Here is a 19,231-nt window from a genome sequence, read left to right on the forward strand (position 1 = left end):
GGAACACATCCTGTAACACAAACCATATAGTTATGTGGGTGGAATTCTTTTACTGTTAAATCACAAAAAACCTTTCAGTAAACATCAACAAAAATATTCATTCTTGGGCAATGGTGTCATTAGTAGCATATGCACTGCTCCATAGTCTCTCAATCCCTGTACACATCAAAATTCCCTCTTTGATCCCTTCAGCAACACACCAGCTTGATTTGTGCCCATCCACAATTTCTGTTGCTTAGTGTTGCACAGTTGAGGGGAGCAACTGGCTCAATAGCAGAATACAGTCAAACCTTGGTTCCCAAACGCCTCCATTTTGGAACTTTTCAGCTCCAACAGTAAGTGTTCCAGTTTTCGAACGTTTTTCAGAAGCCGACGTCCAACACAGCTTCCGCTTGAGTACAGGAAGCTCCTGTAGCCAATCAGAAGCTGTGCCTCGGTTGTCTAACATTTGAGTGGCCGAACAGGCTTCTGGAATGGATTATGTTCAACAACCAGGGTTTGATTGTATATGCTTCACATGCAGATGTTCCCATGTTCAGTCCCTTCCATCTCCACTTAAAAAGGACTTTACCTGACTGACACTTTGAAGAGCAGCTGCCAATGAGCTCTGGTTCAAGCCAGACTTCTTCTCTTACCCCCAATATCTCACTTTGAGCTGCTCATGGCTATCTAGCACTCTGCTGCCAACATCACCCTGCTGATACCCTGGTCTGTTTTCCTGCCTGAACCCAGGTCCTGAAGAAGCTTCTAGTGCAGAGCTTTCCAAACTGTGTGTCCTGACATATTAGCGTGCTAGCTGCAGTGTGTAAGTGTGTCACCCAAAGTTCCTGGCTCTCTTCTCTGGGATGGAAAGGGGCTAGCTTTGTTAGATCAATCCATCAACCCCTGATGGATGATTTAGAAAGGATTGAGTCTGGCATCACTTTTGCTGTGTGTGTGTGTGCCAGTGTCTATACTCAGCAGAGTTACATCTCAGCGCAGTTCCTTCCTTGGAAGCGTCTTTGGGGTTGAAGGTACACACAGTAGGCAATAAACACTCATGGACACTGTTAAGTTGTGGGTGAACATATCAGACGACACAGCGATTCTTCAAACAGCTCTTGTTTGTTCACAGGCCAGGACAGAACTGAACTGAAGGGCTCAGTCAGCCTGCTTATATAGAGTTCCAGTACCACGTTACTGTAACAACTTTCTAAAACTATCCAATCACTGAACGTCACTTTCGATCCTTCATTTGCATAACTATCTACAGTATCCCCCTGCTGGTCCAGGGTGAGAACTTCAGTACATAACAGACACCATTAAGATTCAGTCAAGTGTAGAAGTTTACTTGACAGGTATAAAAGCATATTGGTAGCAACTATATAAGGGGACGCGGGTGGGTAAAAGCCTCAGCGCCTAGGGCTTGCCGATCGAAAGGTCGGCGGTTCGAATCCCCGCGGCGGGGTGCGCTCCCGCTGCTCAGTCCCAGCGCCTGCCAACCTAGCAGTTCGAAAGCACCCCTGGGTGCAAGTAGATAAATAGGGACCGCTTACTGGCGGGAAGGTAAACGGTGTTTCCGTGTGCTGCGCTGGCTCGCCATATGCAGCTTTGTCACGCTGGCCACGTGACCCGGAAGTGTCTCCGGACAGCGCTGGCCCCCGGCCTCTTGAGTGAGATGGGCACACAACCCCAGAGTCTGTCAAGACTGGCCCGTACGGGCAGGGGTACCTTTACCTTTAGCAACTATATACAGACATTCATCACTGCTGTGGTCAAGGCATGCTTAGAGTCCAGCAAGAGTCCAAGACTCCCTCTGTCTCTGCAAAGATTCACAACAAGTTACACAAAACCGTTGTTATCATTAATTCCTTCACACTGTGCATGTCCAAAGAACCCACAGAAAATGTCCCTGCATAGACAGAACAACCACAGCCTTCTGCTTCTTGAAACTTCTTCTCTTTCTGGAACAAATTATTCTCTTTCACACACACAGAATATCCAACAAGCTTAACCTCCAGCTTGCTTGTACAACTGAATTACTGTATCTCAAAACGATGCATGCATGTCTAAAAAGTGCGTCACCAACATGAAAAGGTTGAAACGCTCTGTTCTCATGGCTAATCTGCAGGTCAGAGATGGGGAAACCCGTGGCCTCTCAGTGTTGATGGACACCAACTCCCATCATATGTATTCTGGTTTCAGTGTTGTGTTTTGATGTTTTGACCCTGTGGTTGTCTGATAAATTGTGGTGTACAAATTTAATAAATAATCATAACCCCTGAGCATTGGCCATGTTGAAGGCCAGCGGAACCTCGAGGGTCACACAGGTCCCCTGGCCTTGCGCAACCCTGACAGGTCTCTCCTTATATTGATGCATCGTCCGCTCTTCCAGACCCCTCGCCCTCCGCTCTCTAAAGATCTCCTGGCTGCACTTTCAGAGGATGCCTGGCACTCCCTGGCAGGATGCTCCCTTGTCCCAGGAGAGGCTGGACTGCGCCTTTAAGGGGCAGGAGCGCGCTGCGGCCAGCCTACTAGAAGGAGGAGGCGGCTGCTGCTGGTGGTGCTATGTCTGCGCTCTTTGAGCCGGGGTCTCACTTTCGCGTCCTCGCTGCGCTTGCCATGTGGGTGTACGCGCTCGTGGGCGCGCTCCTCCTCCAGGGCATTTGGAGAGCTCTGGGCACCCGCAGCGCCTCTTCCAACCCTTTCCGGGCAGATTCCAGGCGGCCGCCCGCGCCTCTGGTGACCGACAAAGATGCGCGCAGAAAGGTCCTCAAGCAAGGTAGCCACCGGCCAGCCCCAGCTAGCCAGCCCCGGCCGGCGTGGGGCGCTGGCAGGCTGGCAAAGGGAGCTGCTGGGTAGGTGGGGGGGGGTCAAGTGGCGCGTGAACGATGCCCAGTGGTGGCAGAGCGAAGGGATCAATGCATTCCTAGGAATGTTTACTGCGGATTAAGGCGCTGTTCCGTGGGGCTCCCGGGCTGGCAAGAGCGCACGGGGCTGCAGCCTTAAAAAAAGATTTTCTTCTCCCTCCCTTCGTTGCTTCGCGCGCTGTTTAGTTCAGAGCTTAGCGAGCTGTCGACCTTAGTATAGAAGATGGTTATCTCGTGTTTTGCTTGCCAAAGTCCCCAAATTCTGCCTCTTCGGTATTTTCAGTTTAAAAACATGCAGTAGGAAAGATCCACTTCTGTTGGAGACCCTGCCAATCAAAGTTGCCAGTGCCAGTACTAGATGGGAAATAGGCTAACCTGCTACAAGGAATCTTCTTTTTGTTGCCTTAGCACTGCAAGTTATACAGTTTTTCACCACGCAGCTTTTCGTGGTTCTCACCTCCCCATTTTTATCCTCGTAACAACTTCGTGGGGCAGGCTGCTGTTGAGAAACGATGACTGGCCCAAGGTCACCCTCTTTAAAAACTAACTTGTTAAAATCTTCCTGGTTTTGCTCTGTCTGCTAACACTTGTACCTCGGACTCAGTTGAGCCCTAAATAAATAGAACCCTGCTAGGTGGGAATAATTAAATTTCAGCTGTGTTATGAAGGAGACTGCCTTAGATATTCTTTTCTTGACAAAATGGTGAATTTCAGGTTAGGAGCTTGCAGTATGTAATTGCAAAAATATGTATTAACACCGGTATCAAATTTCACACTTGCATTAGAGTCTTGTAATAGAAAATTCATTTTATACTGAATATTGTATATTACATAGATGTAAATAAAGTGATTACTTTTCCATCTAACGGAGGTTTAATTCAGCCAGCACTGAGCCCTTTGAATGGAAAAGAGAGCTTTAGCCCTATGCAAACTTTCCTGGGAGTTGATACCATTGAATACTGCGTAAGTATGTATGGGATGCTGTTGTACAGCACATGTTTAACTTTCCAGCTGGGATCAGTTGGGGTGTTAAAATGCTTAGCTTCAATTGGCTTGTCCCATTGGAGTTCAGTTTGCTTTTGAGCAGGTCTTTTATAGGCTGTTAACTTCAGCCCTCTTTCTTTCCTTGATAACTTTTTAATTTTGGCTGGAGAGCTTTCTGGTCTCCATCATTTTGCTAAAACTAGTCTTGTTGCTGTTATTATTTTTTAATGACATTGAGACTGTAATTTGAAATGCAGTCCCTGATGTCATCTAGCCAAGACTGTAAGAGAGCTAAACATGATCTTGCGCATATTATGTCTCTGGTAGCTTCCACAGTCATTTCCTAGAACATCGTTGCCTTCCAGTCAGGGGTCCAATACAGACAGCCCCTCTTCCCTCTGGCAAAAGTGTGAGTTGGAAAGAGGGAAGCAAAAGAGGGAAGCACAAAAATAACCCACTTTGTGCATTCCCCCAACATGTGGGAGGATCGCCCTTGCCAGCCACATCCCCGATGGCTGTATGCTTAGGGAACTTGAGGGCAGACCCTATGATATACATTTTTTTTATAAATTTTTTATTGGTTTTCCAACATGAATTAAACACATTACAACTCACAATGCATAGACAAACAAACATGTAAACACGTATAATTTCATAACCTCTTTTTCTTAAGCCTTATTTTACCGACTTCCCCATGCCTCCCTTTTCTGCATCCCTGTTTTAAAATTTTCCAGCAACCCCTAATTTCAATTAACTTATAATTCACTTTCTTTAATCCTTCTTCTCTTACCCAATCATTTACCACTGCAATTCTGTTTTACATTACCCATGACATTTTAGCACTCATTAATTTTGCAACAGTTCTTAAGATAAAGTTTAAATTTCTTCCAATCTTCTTCCACCGTCTCTTTTCCTTGGTCACGGATTCTGCCAGTCATCTCGGCCAGTCCCATGTAGTCTATCACCTTCGTCTGCCACTCTTCCAGCGTGGGTAGTTCTTGTGTCTTCCAATACTTTGCTAAAAGAACTCTTGCTGCTGTTGTAGCATACATAAAGAACGTCCTATCTTTCCTTGACACCAATTGGCCCACCATGCCCAGGAGAAAAGCCTCTGGTTTCTTATGAAAGGTACACTTAAGAACCTTCTTAATTTCATTATAGATCATTTCCCAGAAGACCTTAATCCTTGGGCACGTCCACCAAAGGTGGTAGAAAGTACCTTCCATTTCATTGCATTTCCAGCATTTATTATTGGGCAAATGATAGATTTTTGCAAGCTTGACTGGGGTCATGTACCACCTATAAATCATTTTCATAATATTCTCTCTTAAGGCATTACATGCCGTAAACTTTATACCGGTGGTCCATAACTGTTCCCAGTCAGCAAACATAATGTCATGACCAATGTCTTGTGCCCATTTAATCATAGCTGATTTAACCGTTTCATCTTGTGTATTCCATTTCAGCAGCAAGTTGTACATTCTTGACAAATTCTTAGTATTGGGTTCTAACAATTCTGTTTCTAATTTTGATCTCTCCACCTGAAAGCCAATTTTCCTGTCTTGTTTGAATACTTCATTTATCTGGTAATAATGAAGCCAATCTCTTACTTTAGACTTCAATTTCTCATAACTCTGTAGTTTCACTTTCCCCCCCTCTTGTTCTATAATTTCCCAGTATTTTGGCCATTTAGATTCCATATTAAGTTTTTTCACTTCCTTAGCTTCCATTGGTGACAGCCACCTAGGGGTTTTGTTTTCCAACAGATCTTTATACCGAATCCAAACATTATATAGTGCTTTCCTAACAATATGGTTTTTGAAACCTTTGTGAGTTTTTACCTTGTCATACCATATATATGCATGCCAACCAAACCTGTTGTTAAACCCTTCCAGCAGACCCTATGATATACAAACACAGACCTCCTTCACACAAAGGGGGGGTACCTGATTGACTTAGCATCAGTGGCATAGCGTGTGTTGGTAGCACCCGGGGCAAGGCAAGGATTGTGTGCCCCCTAACCTCTTTGCAGACACCATGCAGAAGGCAACAGGTGAATTTTGCAGCATCCTTGTGGTGCCCTTCATGGAGGTCACTGTGTTCGCCGTCTCAGCTAAGCGAGCTCCCAGCGGGAGCGGTGGCTGGCTTTCCTTGGCGGGGTTGGTGGCATCCCAGCAGTGCTGGAGCCACAGCCATAGCTGGCCTAGGAGGAGGGTGGCAGAGAGCAGGCTGAGGCACCAAGCACAGTCCTTCCCTGGCTGCCTCACCTTAGCTGCACAACACAAGGTCAGCTGCTGGCGGGTCCCAGGCGAGTGGGTGGCTCTCCTCTCCTCTCCCCTTGCTCAAAGACACACACCAGGAGGGAGCCCCAGGGAAGGACCAGCGCAGGCCAGAAAAAGTCTGGGCTCCAGCTGGCAGGAGTTCCACCCAGGGGCAGGCATCTGTTTGCTGGCCATGAGGATGATGATACAGCCCAGGCTTTGCTCACCTCCCCATGGCTCCAGAAGACGTCAGCCATGCAGCCTTGATGAGGGAGCCTGTCATGGGGGTACCTAAGAATGATGTGCCTGGTTCCACGGACCCCCATGCCCCCATGCTACGCCACTGCTTAGGATTGCCCCTCGCATGAAGGAGGTGTACATTGTCTTTACATTTATACACATGCAGGGACCCATCTCATGTTTGCCCAACACCACTGCCAGCAGGGGTATGTGTATGTGCCTGGCAATTGCATGGGTAAGGCTACCCTGCACAGAACCCTCTTACGACTGGGTTGAACACATGAGGGAGAACACACAGGTACCCCGCCCAGTATCCATAAGTACAGTGGAGAAAATCAGATTGGATTCATTTCATTTCCTTTGAATATTAACAAAACACAGGTACTTCATCTCTTCTGTTCTTTAATGCGTTTGTTGGATTGGAGAACGGAACATACTAGGGATTCTATTAAGGAGACTTAGATTTCAGTTCTTATAGTAATGGATTTTATTGATGGGCTTTGAACAATATGCTAGATTAGCCCTGCTACAAAATGGTGCTGATCTACCTTGCTGCGAAGGCAAATGGGATAACATCGTAAGACCGGCACGTCCAACAGGTAGATCGTGATCAAACGGTAGATCACTGGACATCTGTGGTAGATCACTGGTAAATTACTGGCTCCCCCCCCAAAGAAGCTCAACAAGTATGGCTCTCCTAAAAAAAGCTCAACATTTGACCTGAACCTCCCAAAACAGGGGGTAGATCACTGCCAGTTTTTAACGCTGAGTAGATTGCAGTCTCTTGGGAGCTGGCCACACCTGTCGTAAGACAATTGATGTGCTATATGATTTGGTGAATGATAAAAGCCGAGTCTAGCATTTAATCTGCCGTGGGGGGGGGTAGTTGACCCTTTATTTAAAGGTGGGTTTAGAAACTTCTTCTGTGGAGTGCTATCAATACGGTGGTACCTTGGTTCTTGAACTTAATCCATTCCTGAAGTCTATTTGACTCCCGAAACTGTTCAAAAAACCAAGGCATGGCTTCTGATTGGCTGCAGGAGCTTCCTGCACTCACGCAGAAGCCATGTTGGGCATTCGGCTTCCAAAAAATGTTCAAAAACCGGAACGCTTACCTCCGAGTTTTGGGCGTTCGGGAGCCAATTTGTTCGTCAACTAAGCTGTTCAAGAACCAAGGTATGACTGTGTATGTTCTTTAGTCTGCATTCTGTCCATCCTCATCTGAATGTTTTAGAACCTTGCTCAAGGAAATCTCCTACCAGCTGTCCCCTAAAGCTGACTATACCACCTTTATGACAATGGCTGCAAAATTCTTTGCCAAAGAGCAGCCTGGCCACCATTCTAGTCTGGGAAGAATGAGGAAGGAAAACCCTTCATTTGATAAAATGTGATTGAATTAACTTCACCTAGTGCCTTGGAAAATAGACCATGTTGCACTGCAGGTAGTTGTCACTCCCTGCTTCCTCTCAGCTGTTCCTCCAGATTAAATGCAAACCCACATTTATCTAACAAAACGTGTATAACCATTTGGTTGTTAAACAGATTGCAAAAAAATTAAAATTCTCAAAAAAACCCCAAAGACCAGGAATTTGAAAACATTCAAAAGTTGATTAAAATCTTTTTTATAATAATTTTTATTAATTTTAACATATAAATTATAGTACATACCACAAAACTTTATCACTTATACAGTCTTTTTGGACTTCCATCAGCACCTCTGATGATCCACTGTTTTAACCACTTAAAAGTTTATTAAAATCAACAGTCTGAAAAGAGAATAAAGCACAGGTAACTTCTACGTGCTCCGATAGGCTTGCCTAAACAAAAAGTGTTTTAAACAGGTACCAAAAATAATACAGCTAAGGTTTCTGCCGGATGTCAATAGGGAAGGAGTTCCAAAGTGTTGGTGCTGCCCCTTTAAAAGACTGATTTCTTATAGGTGCAGAATGAATATTATGTGGCAGTGGTAGCAGTGCCAGTTCTACAGATCAATATATTTTATTTAACTAAAGTTTTATATGGCTCAGACAGTTGTAAAGAGAATGCCACTAGAAACCCTCAAGACAGTGTCCAAAGGCTGATCCATATGCAACTATATGCGGCAGCTAGACAGGTGCCTGGGAGTGGCCGCTGGGACCATATAACACTGGTCCTGAGAGATCTGCATTGGCTCCCAGTATGTTTCCGAGCACAATTCAAGGTATTGGTGCTGTCCTTTAAAGCCCGAAATGGCCTCAGTCCAGTATACCTGAAGGAGCGTCTTCACCCCCATCGTTCAGCCCAGACACTGAGGTCCAGCTCCAAGGGCCTTCTGGTGGTTCCCTCACTGCGAGAAGTGAGGTTACAGGGAACCAGGCAGAGGGCCTTCTCAGTAGTGGCACCCGCCCTGTGGAATGCCCTCCCATCAGATGTCACGGAAATAAACAACTATCTGACTTTTAGAAGACACCTGAAGGCAGCCCTGTTTAGGGAAGTTTTTAATGTTATCAGTTTTATCGCATTTTTAATATTTTGTTGGAGGCCTCCCAGAGTGGCTGGGGAAACTCAACCAGATGGGTGGGGTATAAAGAATATATTATTATTATTATTATTATTATTATTATTATTATTATACTAATTTTTGGGCGGCCCAGTGCCAATCAGGACCCTGGCATGGGGGGCAAAGGGTTCAGCCCCAATTGCAGTGCCAAACAAGATCAACTGAATTCCCACACTATTGCATTGGGAAGGAAACTCCCATTAGAATGAATGGAAGTGGGGTTGTTGTTGTTGTTTGCCTTGTGAAAATAGAACACACAGGGAATCTGAGGCTGCAGCAGAGCAAAGGGCTAAATCCTCCTCCCCATACCAGGGTACCAATTTGGGGGGCTGTACCTGCAGTTCATTTATACAATTCCATGAATGGTATTTCATCTTGTTTGATCCTAACTTGCCAACAGTGAGAGGGTCTACTTATCAAAATGAACTAGACTTGGGCAAGGGCGCTAGAGTGCTCAGATGCGTATGCACAATTCAGTTGCACAGCACAGAATTCCCAGTGGGTTGTACCCCTGATATATATATCTCCTAAGCTACAAATGGTTACCTCCAAACACATCTGATAAAATAACACTTCTGTGTCTCCACACACCAAAATTCCATCATTTATCCTAAGCAAATTGCAGTTGCTGGTAGCTGGTGTGTGTGTGTGTGTGTGGTGGTGTTGTTGTTGTTGTGTGTATCTCAATCTTCTCTGTTGTGGCGGATCTGAGACTTCCTACACACAATCTAATTTTGGCTGTGATGTGGTACAAATTAGGATAACCAGCGGGAAGAGGCGAGTGGGAGACGTAGGTCGAGGATTATAGCAACAGGATTACTTCGGAGGTTGGGGGGTCAGGGAGAGTGGTGTTTGGAACAGGGCAGGGATATTACATGCCAGATTATGTGGCTTTTACGTTCTTATGCTATAGCCTAATAGCTAGCCCGGCTACATGATACCATAGGAAGATGCTCATGTCTTCGGTCCCCGTCTCCCAGTCTTTTCCAGGGACAAGGTTCCTGATGGCCTGGATGCTGTCGTCATTGGAAGCGGCTATGGGGGCCTGGCGGTGGCTGTGATGCTCTCTAAAGCTGGGAAGCGCGTGCTGGTCTTGGAGCAGCATGGGAAGGCAGGAGGCTGCTGCCATACCTTCAACGAGAAAGGTTTCGAGTTTGACGTAGGTAAGGTGACCCACACAATCAGGGAGTGGGCCTGAGCAGTTGCAACTACATACATGCAGTGGTGGAGCAAACCGATTGGGCGCCTGGGACAGCGCGTGTGCCCTCTGCCCGGGGCGGGGCCGGCCACCCACAAGGGCAGCATGGGGCCTCCGAGGAGTCTGCCTTCCTCCTTCCACTCACCCACCCTACAGCTGAGGGGGTGGCAATGGCCAGACTGTTTGGGGCAGCGCGGAGCCTGCGGGCGCCCAAGCCACCGCGTCACTCCCAGGAGAGATGTGTGGCTCGGGCATGCTGCAGGCCCCATGGTGAGTGCCGCCTGACATTTTGTCACCCCCCTCAGTGGTGACACCTGGGGCGAACCACCCCCACCCCCACCCCTTGCTATGTCGCTGCATACGTGTAGGGATGTTGGATAACTCTCGCAGAAATTGCCAGTGTTGGCTTATTCATTTCCTATCCAGAAAAGGATTGATTCCAGCAAATACCATCTGCTGCAGTTTGACTCCTGACAAAACTACATTTCTCTCACTGTCTGCTACACGGGAAGTTGGACACAATTATGTCATCGCTACATTGTCCCCCATCCTTCATTTAGTCTTCATATTCCAAGATGGCAGCGCGTTCATACGCTGCGGCTCTGAGCTCCCAATACTTCACCTACTCATGCACAAAACTGGTGATGATTCACACCCTGGCCGGCACTTTCTTGATCTCCTGCCCTCAGGCAGAAAGTATAGAAGCATGATTAGTCGCACCAACAGGGTAAAGAACAGCTTCTATCCGTGGGCTGTTAGGCTGCTGATTGAAAAGATAACAACAGGGCAACGGACTTTCGGGTTTGGTGGGTGTGCGTCAGTAAACGAGGGGAATTAAGACTAAGAGAGCTGAGAGGGGGGTGCTCGTGTAATCTCACTGTATACAAGTTGTACAAGTGACAATAAAGTATTTAATTTAAATGCAAAGGAAGCAGAACACAAATTACCAGGGCGGAGTCATCAATTATGCTGTGTTGTGTATCATTTGTGGACTGAAATCAGTTGCTTGTTCCACCACCCACCCGACTCCCCAAGCAGGCCAACTCTGAAAGATGCACAGTACACACATGCACCCCAGTTCTAAAATTTAGGACCTAATCTCTTTTGTTATCACTTTTCCATTAAGACACTTGACCCATTGCCTTCCAGGAATCCATTACATTGGGCAGATGCAGGAGGATTCTATCCTACGCGTGATGATTGATCAACTCACGGATGGCCAGCTCCAATGGGCCCAGATGGACTCTCCCTTTGATACTGTCATCCTGGGAGATCTTGACAGCTGCAAGAAGTATTACCTATACAGTGGGGAGAAGGAATATGTCAAAGGCCTAAAGAAGCAATTTCCTGGCGAAGAAGCTAATATTGACAGATTTGTGACGCTTGTCAAGGTAACCATTTTTTTCATTGCGCCTTGGTGAAAGACCTTTGATTTTGTATTATGGCTGCCCAGTCTTAAACCCATTTGTTAGATTAACTGATATTTTTGACACTTTTGAAATGCAATCTAGAATGCAATCTAGCCTTGAAGTAAGCTCCATTGATCTCGGCAGAGCTTACTTCTGAGTAGGTATTCAAAGGATTTCCGGTGATGAACTAAAAAGGTGCCCTGGTTCATCAGACCGGGGATATTTTTTAAAATACAAGTGCATATACAAATTGCAGAAAGCAAGCAGCATTTTAAGAGGCAATCCCTCTTCTCTCCAACAGAAGGGAAGCAGCCCTTCTAAGCTGATGCCTGCTTTGACGTATATGCTCACCATTTAAGAACAAAAAACTATTTCTTGCTTTTAAAATGTCGTTACCTACCTGCAAGGTTATGCAGACTCAACAGTTTAAGCAACTAAAACATATAGGGTCAGCTTCAACAGCACTGCAGCCTTATATTTTTATAGTGGGTGCTGTAGTCTGTGTGAAATTTGAGAACATATTCTGGAAGGGTCATCACAAAATGACTGTCGGGGAGTATGGCCTATCACAGAGAACAAGTTATGTGACAGAGAATATTTGGTTTCAAATACCTTCTTGACTGCGATGGTCCCGGGACAGTGCTGAAGTCAGTTTTGCTTTCTCAGCTGAATCTACCTCACAAAATGTGTAATTTTAAATAAGGCATATATTTACCGAGGTTATCAAAAGAGCTGCAGCAAAAAAGGAAGCAGCCTTGGACCCAACGTAAAGGCTTCTAAATCCTGGAGCACTAATAATAATAATAATTATAATTATTATTATTATTATTATTATTATTATTATTATTATTATTATTTACTACTTGTACCACACCCATCCCTAGGTTGGCTGGTTCTGAATATCCACCGTGCTTTCTGAACAAAGGAAGTTCCCTTCTTGGTCCCTCTAGTCAAGTATAAAAAATTCCGTCAGCTCTCCAGGATCTTAGGGGCGGGGGTCAGTCTTTCCAACCACTTGCTAACTGATCCACTTGCTAGCTGCATAGCATGCGCTCTTCCTCTCAGCCGCGGCTGTGCTTCTGTTTTGCCTGTTGCTCTACAACCGCTTCTATCTTCCTAGCGAATGCCGAAGTCCTCAGTTCTTGTGCTTGTAACTGCTGAGGTCTCGTGCTGCGTCTTTCAGGTGTGCATTAAACATCATCTCTTTTCTCTCTTCCCACCTCTCCGCCCTGCTTTCCCGCCCTCCCGCAGAGAGTCGCCAAAGGGAGCGCCCACATGGCAATTCTGAAAATGCTCCCGATGCCCTTGGTTTGGTTTCTTCACTGCACCGGCTTGCTGGCTTTGATCTCCCCTTTCTTTAGGATGATATCCAAAACTCTGTCGGAAGTGGCGGCTGAGTTCACGACAAATGCAGACCTGAGAGCAGTGTTCACTTATATCTTCCCTACCTATGGTAGGTGATGCTGTCCCCTGCTGCCTCAAAGGCATGCGCATCGTAAATTTATCATATGAAAGGGCAATCCCTTTGCCCCTTTTAAGGGGGCTGAAACTTGTAACTGTGGGTGGAACTAGACAATGCAAAGTATATCAACGTGGCTGCCATTGAAAGTGGTGGTCCATAGTCTCTTCTTACCCTGGTATCATTCAGTAAATATCAAAAGTGAAACATGTCATTGTGTTTAATTTCCCTGTGCCTACAAGTGGCCACAAATGAAGTGTGATGGAAGTGGATAAGCTCAGCAGCGTAGCATCCTGTTTTTAATTTTTCTTTTTACACTGAAAGCTGAGGGCAAGTGTTGGGTCAGGTGTTAGTTGAAACCAGGTTGTCTTGTTCCATAGAAACCAGGAAACTGTTTTAATCTCTGCCTAGTCAGACTATCCATTTTCTATAGGAGCCTTTTGAAATATGAGTGTATTTCTCATATATATATATATATATATATATATATATATATATATATATGCAGCAAATGGTTAGCAAGCTGATGAGGGGGCGGGAGACAGGTAAACATGTTGGATCAATGCTCTTCGTCAGCTTAGTAAACTGACTTTGTATATCTGAACCACCCCTAGAACAGAATGTGCCAGAAAACTTCAGCAAAAGAAATAAAAGCCTAGGCAAATAGAAATGTCCCTGACTGGCCTGAGAGTGACATCAGAATAGGTACCACGTGAGCCTCTTTAGGAAGAGCATTCCTATAAGCAGGGGCCACAACCAAAAAGGCCTCCATCCTGCTCCCATTTGCCTAACTTCAGGTGATAGGAGGGGGCAGAGGAGAGCCTCATGGGGTGAATGTAATGTTTGGGTAAGGAAGTAAAAAATATCCTCTAGGAAATAAAACAGAGGCAGCTCTTATGCAGACACCACCAGCCGTAGGGCCACAAATGACTATCTTTGATTAGACATGGCATTATATATTTCATGAGCTAATATTTTAATGGATTTAATTTCCAAGCTGACTTACATGGAGTGTGTAGACTTGGACCATTCCTGTGTAGACGTTGCTTGGAAGGGACTTCAAGAGGTTGGAGGGGGGGGCTAAACCACAATTACGATTTCAGCTTTCTGATTTAATAATCCTTGTTCTGTGTCTTGCAGGAGTCATTCCAGAGAAGTCAAGCTTCCCTTTGCATGCAATCCTTGTCGATCACTTCTTGGAAGGTGCCTGGTACCCGCAGGGAGGTTCCAGTGAAATTGCATTTCACTCCATCCCCATCATTGAATGCGCCGGAGGGGCTGTCCTCACCAAAGCACCTGTGCAGAGCATCTTGGTGAACTCGCAAGGAAAAGCCTGTGGTGAGCCCTTTCTCAGAGGTGTTTTAGTATAGCAGCTGAGAGTCTGGATTTCAGATTCCAGCCTGGTCCCAGTGTAACAGGGGGGAGGAACTTGTGGCCCTCCTGATGGTGCTGGACTCCAGCTCCCATCAGCCCCAGCCAGCATGGCTCATGGTCAGAGGGGATGGGAGCTGTAGTCTAACACATATATGGAAACCACAGGTTTCCATGCATTATCATTTCTGCCATGAACTCACCTGGCTAACTCAGCTAACCTTTGCCACATCTCCCCTTCCCCACCGGCAACATGAGGACAATACTGATCTGTATTAGAGGATTGCTGTGCAGATTATAACAAGAAGATCCAGAGCGCTTTGAATTGTGCCTTAAGCATCCCGTGTAGCCCAAGGAATTGCTGCATGGATGGGAAAGAAATGGGAAGCCGCAGGGCTTATGTACAACCCCTTGATCACGCTGCTTTAATTTCTAAACCGAGAAATTCTGGGGCTCCTACCCTTATTTACTTTTCCATGCAAGAGTTTCCTGTTGTAGGAAGCTGTTTTACTGGTCCATCAAGCTCAGGATTGGCTACATCAGGAGAGGGGACCACAGGCCTGGGGGCCTAAGTACTCTTTTCACCCCCTTGAGGGTTTTTTGTCCAGCAGCTAATGCATGCCTGGATGGAGGGTGCTGTGGTTGTAAAGACTGCGGAGAGAATAATTGGGTGCACTCTTCCCACCTTGGAACAAATCTATGCTTCCAGGTGCCATAAGAAAGCTACAGAGATAGCGCAGGATAGCGCACACCCCGCAAATGATCTCTTTCAGCTTCTGCCTTCTGAAAGAAGGTACAGGTTATAAAGACTAGGGCTAGCCACCTGAGAAACAGTTTCTATTCAAATGCGATTTTGGTTTTAAACGCAGTGTAAGGTAGTCTCTATGGGAGTATATTGTATTTAATTGTGGGGTATCAGAGTTTTTAGAGGGCTAACCAGGCTGGGATAGCTGGGATAGCAGACTCGTTGGTTTCTGAATGTCTGATATAGATTTTCAATTTCGTTGTTCTGTATGGGACAATGACAATAAAGATTATCGTATCTTATCGTAACCACTGAGCCTCTTGGGCTTGCCAATCAGAAGGTCAGCGATTTGAATCCCCGTGACGGGGTGAGTTTCCGTTGCTCTGTCCCAGCTCCTGTCAACCTAGCAGTTCAAAAGCAAGCCAGTGCAAGTAGATAAATAGGTACCACTGTGGTGGGAAGGTAAGCAGTGTTTTCGTGCACTCTGGTTTCCGTAACGGTGTTCCATTGCTCCAGAAGCGGTTTAGTCATGCTGGCCACATGACCCGGAAAGCTGTCAGTGGGCAAACGCCGGCTCCCTTGGCCGCAACCCCATAGTCGCCTTTGACTGAACCTAACCGTCCAGGACTTCTTGACCTTTTTGCCTTATTTAGGAGTGTTTATGTGCAGAAGCTAGTCTACTGTACAAAGGCCAAGTTCACTTCTGTAGTTCTGTCTACTCCTTCCTTGGGCCCTGTCTACCATTGGTATGTACCTCTCAGGAGACTGGCCAGAAGGGAATGCAACCCTTGGGTTGAAAATAGTTCTCTATTCCTATATTGGTTGGCTGCAGCTCTCTTGGCTTAAGGTATTGGCCTGGTTTGAATGTGGTCGTACACCATGATTCATGGCTTACTATGAACAAGCATATCACTCAGACACTCCCTCTCTGCTTTGCCCCTAGAACAAGCAGAAGTAGCAAGCCATGAAGCTTGTTGTGATGTCTGAATGTTAGATCACATTTGCTTTCTCCCAAAGCAGACCACAATCTGGAGGCCAAGAACACACCTGGGCTTCTAATTGCGATTTGTCCCACAGTCAGCAGGCGGACCATGGTTTACTGTGGCATCTGCATGAGATCATCATGTATAAGGACTGAAATAGGAACTTTCCCTTATTTTCTGAGCTCGGCTGCTGGGTGTGGAAAGAGAAGCTGAAATATACTCGGAGTCGAGTGTGGATTTCATGCTCTTTATTCAGCTCATAGTAGTGAAGAATGGAAGTTCCCCTGAAATGTCTGCTTTATATACATTATTTACACAATGGGCCCTGCGTGATTGGCCAGTTCCGGGATTCTCCTGTAGGCCAATCAAGTTGTGGATTCACTTCCACCTGGAGTTGGATTGGGGTGGCTGCTGCGGACCAATCAGACTGCTGTATTCTGGATCCTAATGTTCTAGGACTGATCAGACTGCTGCAATTTGGAACCTATTCAACTCAGTACATAACATAAGCCTTTAAAGAAGGAATCTCCACATGCTCTTGCTTTCAGCGTATTTTCCAGGATGCATTTAACTTGCAAATATTAACATCACTCTGCCGTTTGTCTTGCCTGAAATTTAGCTATGTCAGTGAGTCTCTTGTGAAGGACAGGGAAAGAGAGGAGACGCTTGTACCTTCATGTGAACCAAGGCAATAAACAATCCTACCAAAGCTCTTCCCACCCACATTAAACTTCATTGAAGGTGTTTAAGCTGCTTACATGCTTAAACCCTCCCTCTTAATTTCACTGAGCCTCTTTTGCCAGTTCAAGGATTGCCTGTAATATTGACCACCCTCCCCAACCTTTCTTCCTCAGACTATCTGCAAAATGAGGATTGCAAAATGCAAGGTTGCTGTAAAAACTAACAGAAACGCTTGGAACTTGCAGGTGCCACACACAAAAAAAACATTAAAAACAAAAACAAAACCTCACCTCCGTACCAGCTTCCAGCTATGAATTCTCATTGGTTGAGTCTTCTCTGTGATCAGCAGGAAAGGATTTCTCCCTGCTCTTTGATTAGAGCAATCCAAAAGAAACTTTACCCGGTCTGAACACATTTTGGTCTTATTTTCAGGTGTAAGCGTAAAGAAAGGTCAAGATCTTGTTAACATCTATGCTCCTGTTGTGATTTCTGATGCTGGCATCTTTAACACCTATGAGCAGCTCCTGCCAAAGGAATTGCGAACTTTGCCAGGTAAGAGGACCCTGGACAATTTGCGCTTCCACTGTGTAGGTGTATGGTGGGTTTGTAGCCATGGGGGCGGGGCAGATTTTACTACTGGGAACACATAGGTTTCTTGCTAGAGCTCTCTCACTCGCACACAGTCAGGGCCAGATTTAGGTTTGATGAGGCCCTATGCTACTGGAGGTAATAGGGCCCTTTATATGTCCGGCTGTCCTTTGTGAACAACAAATTATCACTGTTTTTTGTGTTGAATATAAGCTATATGGTAATTTATGGACCTAATAGGTATCTAAACCATTTGCACGTAACAAAATATGTAATTTATTAAAGTAATTGTTGAACTGCAATACAATTAAGAAGCATATTAATAGTGAAATAATTATTAACCTCTAACTGTATGTAGGTTTTATTTTATTTATTGTTTATCTTATATTTTGGAAATGTACATCCAGTTGTTGTTTTTCCTTTAATTTTTTTGGGGGGCCCAAAAGTGTGGGGCCCTAAGCTATAGCTTGTTTACCTTATACGTAAATCCGGCACTGCACACAGTCCTGCAATTCCATGATTATAGCACCAGAAACTATACAGGCACTCCTTGTTTTTTGTGGAGGTTTCCTCCACGCTCATCGGTGGAGCGGGCATAGGCCTGTTCTGCCCCATCCCTTTTCATGCTGTGTTTATGACATTTTGGGGCTACTTCCTGGTTCTGCACCGTGTGAACGTGCATGATTGCGCATCATTCAGGTGCTCCTAAATCGGGAGTTGTCTGTAGTGTACCTTCGTAAATTTCTTTTCTTTTCTTAAGAGGTACACGTTTTAAAGACGTAAGTGATCAACATATACAAAGCCTTTAGGTTTGTATTGCCCTGTGATTCAACTGTTTAGAGTCTACAATGTTTTCAGTACCCTAAATATAGTGCAGCTGGTCAACATTTCTTTCCCAGAGTTTTCTTGTGTCAGAAGCACCTTTTGCTATACAGATGGCAATGTAGTCGGTTCTTTTTTTCTTTCTTTTATTGTATTAGACATAATCAAAAATGAAAACTCCATCCTACACACCTCACCCTCCAAGCACAATGCCATTCAAACATGCAATGATTTATCATTTACACAAAACTATCTTTCCATAAGGGACGCGGGTGGCGCTGTGGGTTAAACCATAGAGCCTAAGACTTGCCGATCAGAAGGTCGGCGGTTCGAATCCCTGCGACAGGGTGAGCTCCTGTTGCTCGGTCCCTGCTCCTGCCAACCTAGCAGTTCGAAAGCACGTCAAAGTGCAAGTAGATAAACAGATACCTCTCCGGCGGGAAGGTAAACGGCGTTTCCGTGCGCTGCTCTGGTTCGCCAGAAGCGGCTTAGTCATGCTGGCCACACGACCCAGAAGCTCTACGCCGGCTCCCTCAGCCAGTAAAGCGAGATGAGTGCTGCAACCCCAGAGTCGGCCATGATTGGACCTAATGGTCGGGGGTCCCTTTACCTTTACCTATCTTTCCATATGTCCGTGTGATGTAGGTTCTTTTTTTTTTTTTGAAAGCAGAGATGTGGAAGCCCTGCAAGTGTTGTTCAGGGATGATGGGAGTTGTAGTCCAGCAACACCTGGGGGGCCACAAGTTCTCCACTCTTCTTCTAAAGCAGAGGAGGAGTTCCAATAAGGATCTTATTACCAAATGGCATGTAAGGTGGGAAATCGTTTTGATTTCCTAAGCTGTGATGGAACTCAGTGGCGAGTCTGTGGGAGAAGCATGTTTGGCCTTCCTTCCCCGTCCTTCTCCAACACCACCACCAAGGGAGGGGAAATGCAGGTGGCTGTAATGTGGATTGTGTGCATATATTATCCATCAAAATCTGAGCACCCCACTGCTACTCTTAAAAGAATCTTTAAGCTGGGAGATTGGATCAGAGGAATTTCTATACTACAGTTTTATTGGAACGGGAGCGCAACAAGCTCCTAATCACACTTGATATTTTA

The 19,231-nt window shown here is 45.6% G+C and overlaps 1 protein-coding gene across 2 annotated transcripts in view; it reads left to right on the forward strand.

The window, feature by feature from the left end:
* The first annotated feature begins 2,547 nt into the window (after positions 1 to 2,547).
* LOC128402555 (all-trans-retinol 13,14-reductase-like) overlaps positions 2,548 to 19,231 on the forward strand; it is a 30,819-nt gene continuing 14,135 nt past the window's right edge. The window contains exons 1-6 of one of the 2 annotated variants that reach the window (XM_053366760.1): positions 2,548 to 2,761; positions 9,854 to 10,036; positions 11,221 to 11,462; positions 12,732 to 12,933; positions 14,080 to 14,277; positions 17,152 to 17,271. In XM_053366760.1, the coding sequence (XP_053222735.1) occupies positions 2,548 to 2,761; positions 9,854 to 10,036; positions 11,221 to 11,462; positions 12,732 to 12,933; positions 14,080 to 14,277; positions 17,152 to 17,271 (1,159 nt within the window). The remainder of the gene's footprint in view (positions 2,762 to 9,853; positions 10,037 to 11,220; positions 11,463 to 12,731; positions 12,934 to 14,079; positions 14,278 to 17,151; positions 17,272 to 19,231) is intronic. The other variant, XM_053366761.1, reaches the window with a different exon arrangement.

The sequence above is a fragment of the Podarcis raffonei genome, chromosome 15, assembly GCF_027172205.1.
Source record: "Podarcis raffonei isolate rPodRaf1 chromosome 15, rPodRaf1.pri, whole genome shotgun sequence".
In the NCBI taxonomy this organism is placed as follows: domain Eukaryota; kingdom Metazoa; phylum Chordata; class Lepidosauria; order Squamata; family Lacertidae; genus Podarcis; species Podarcis raffonei.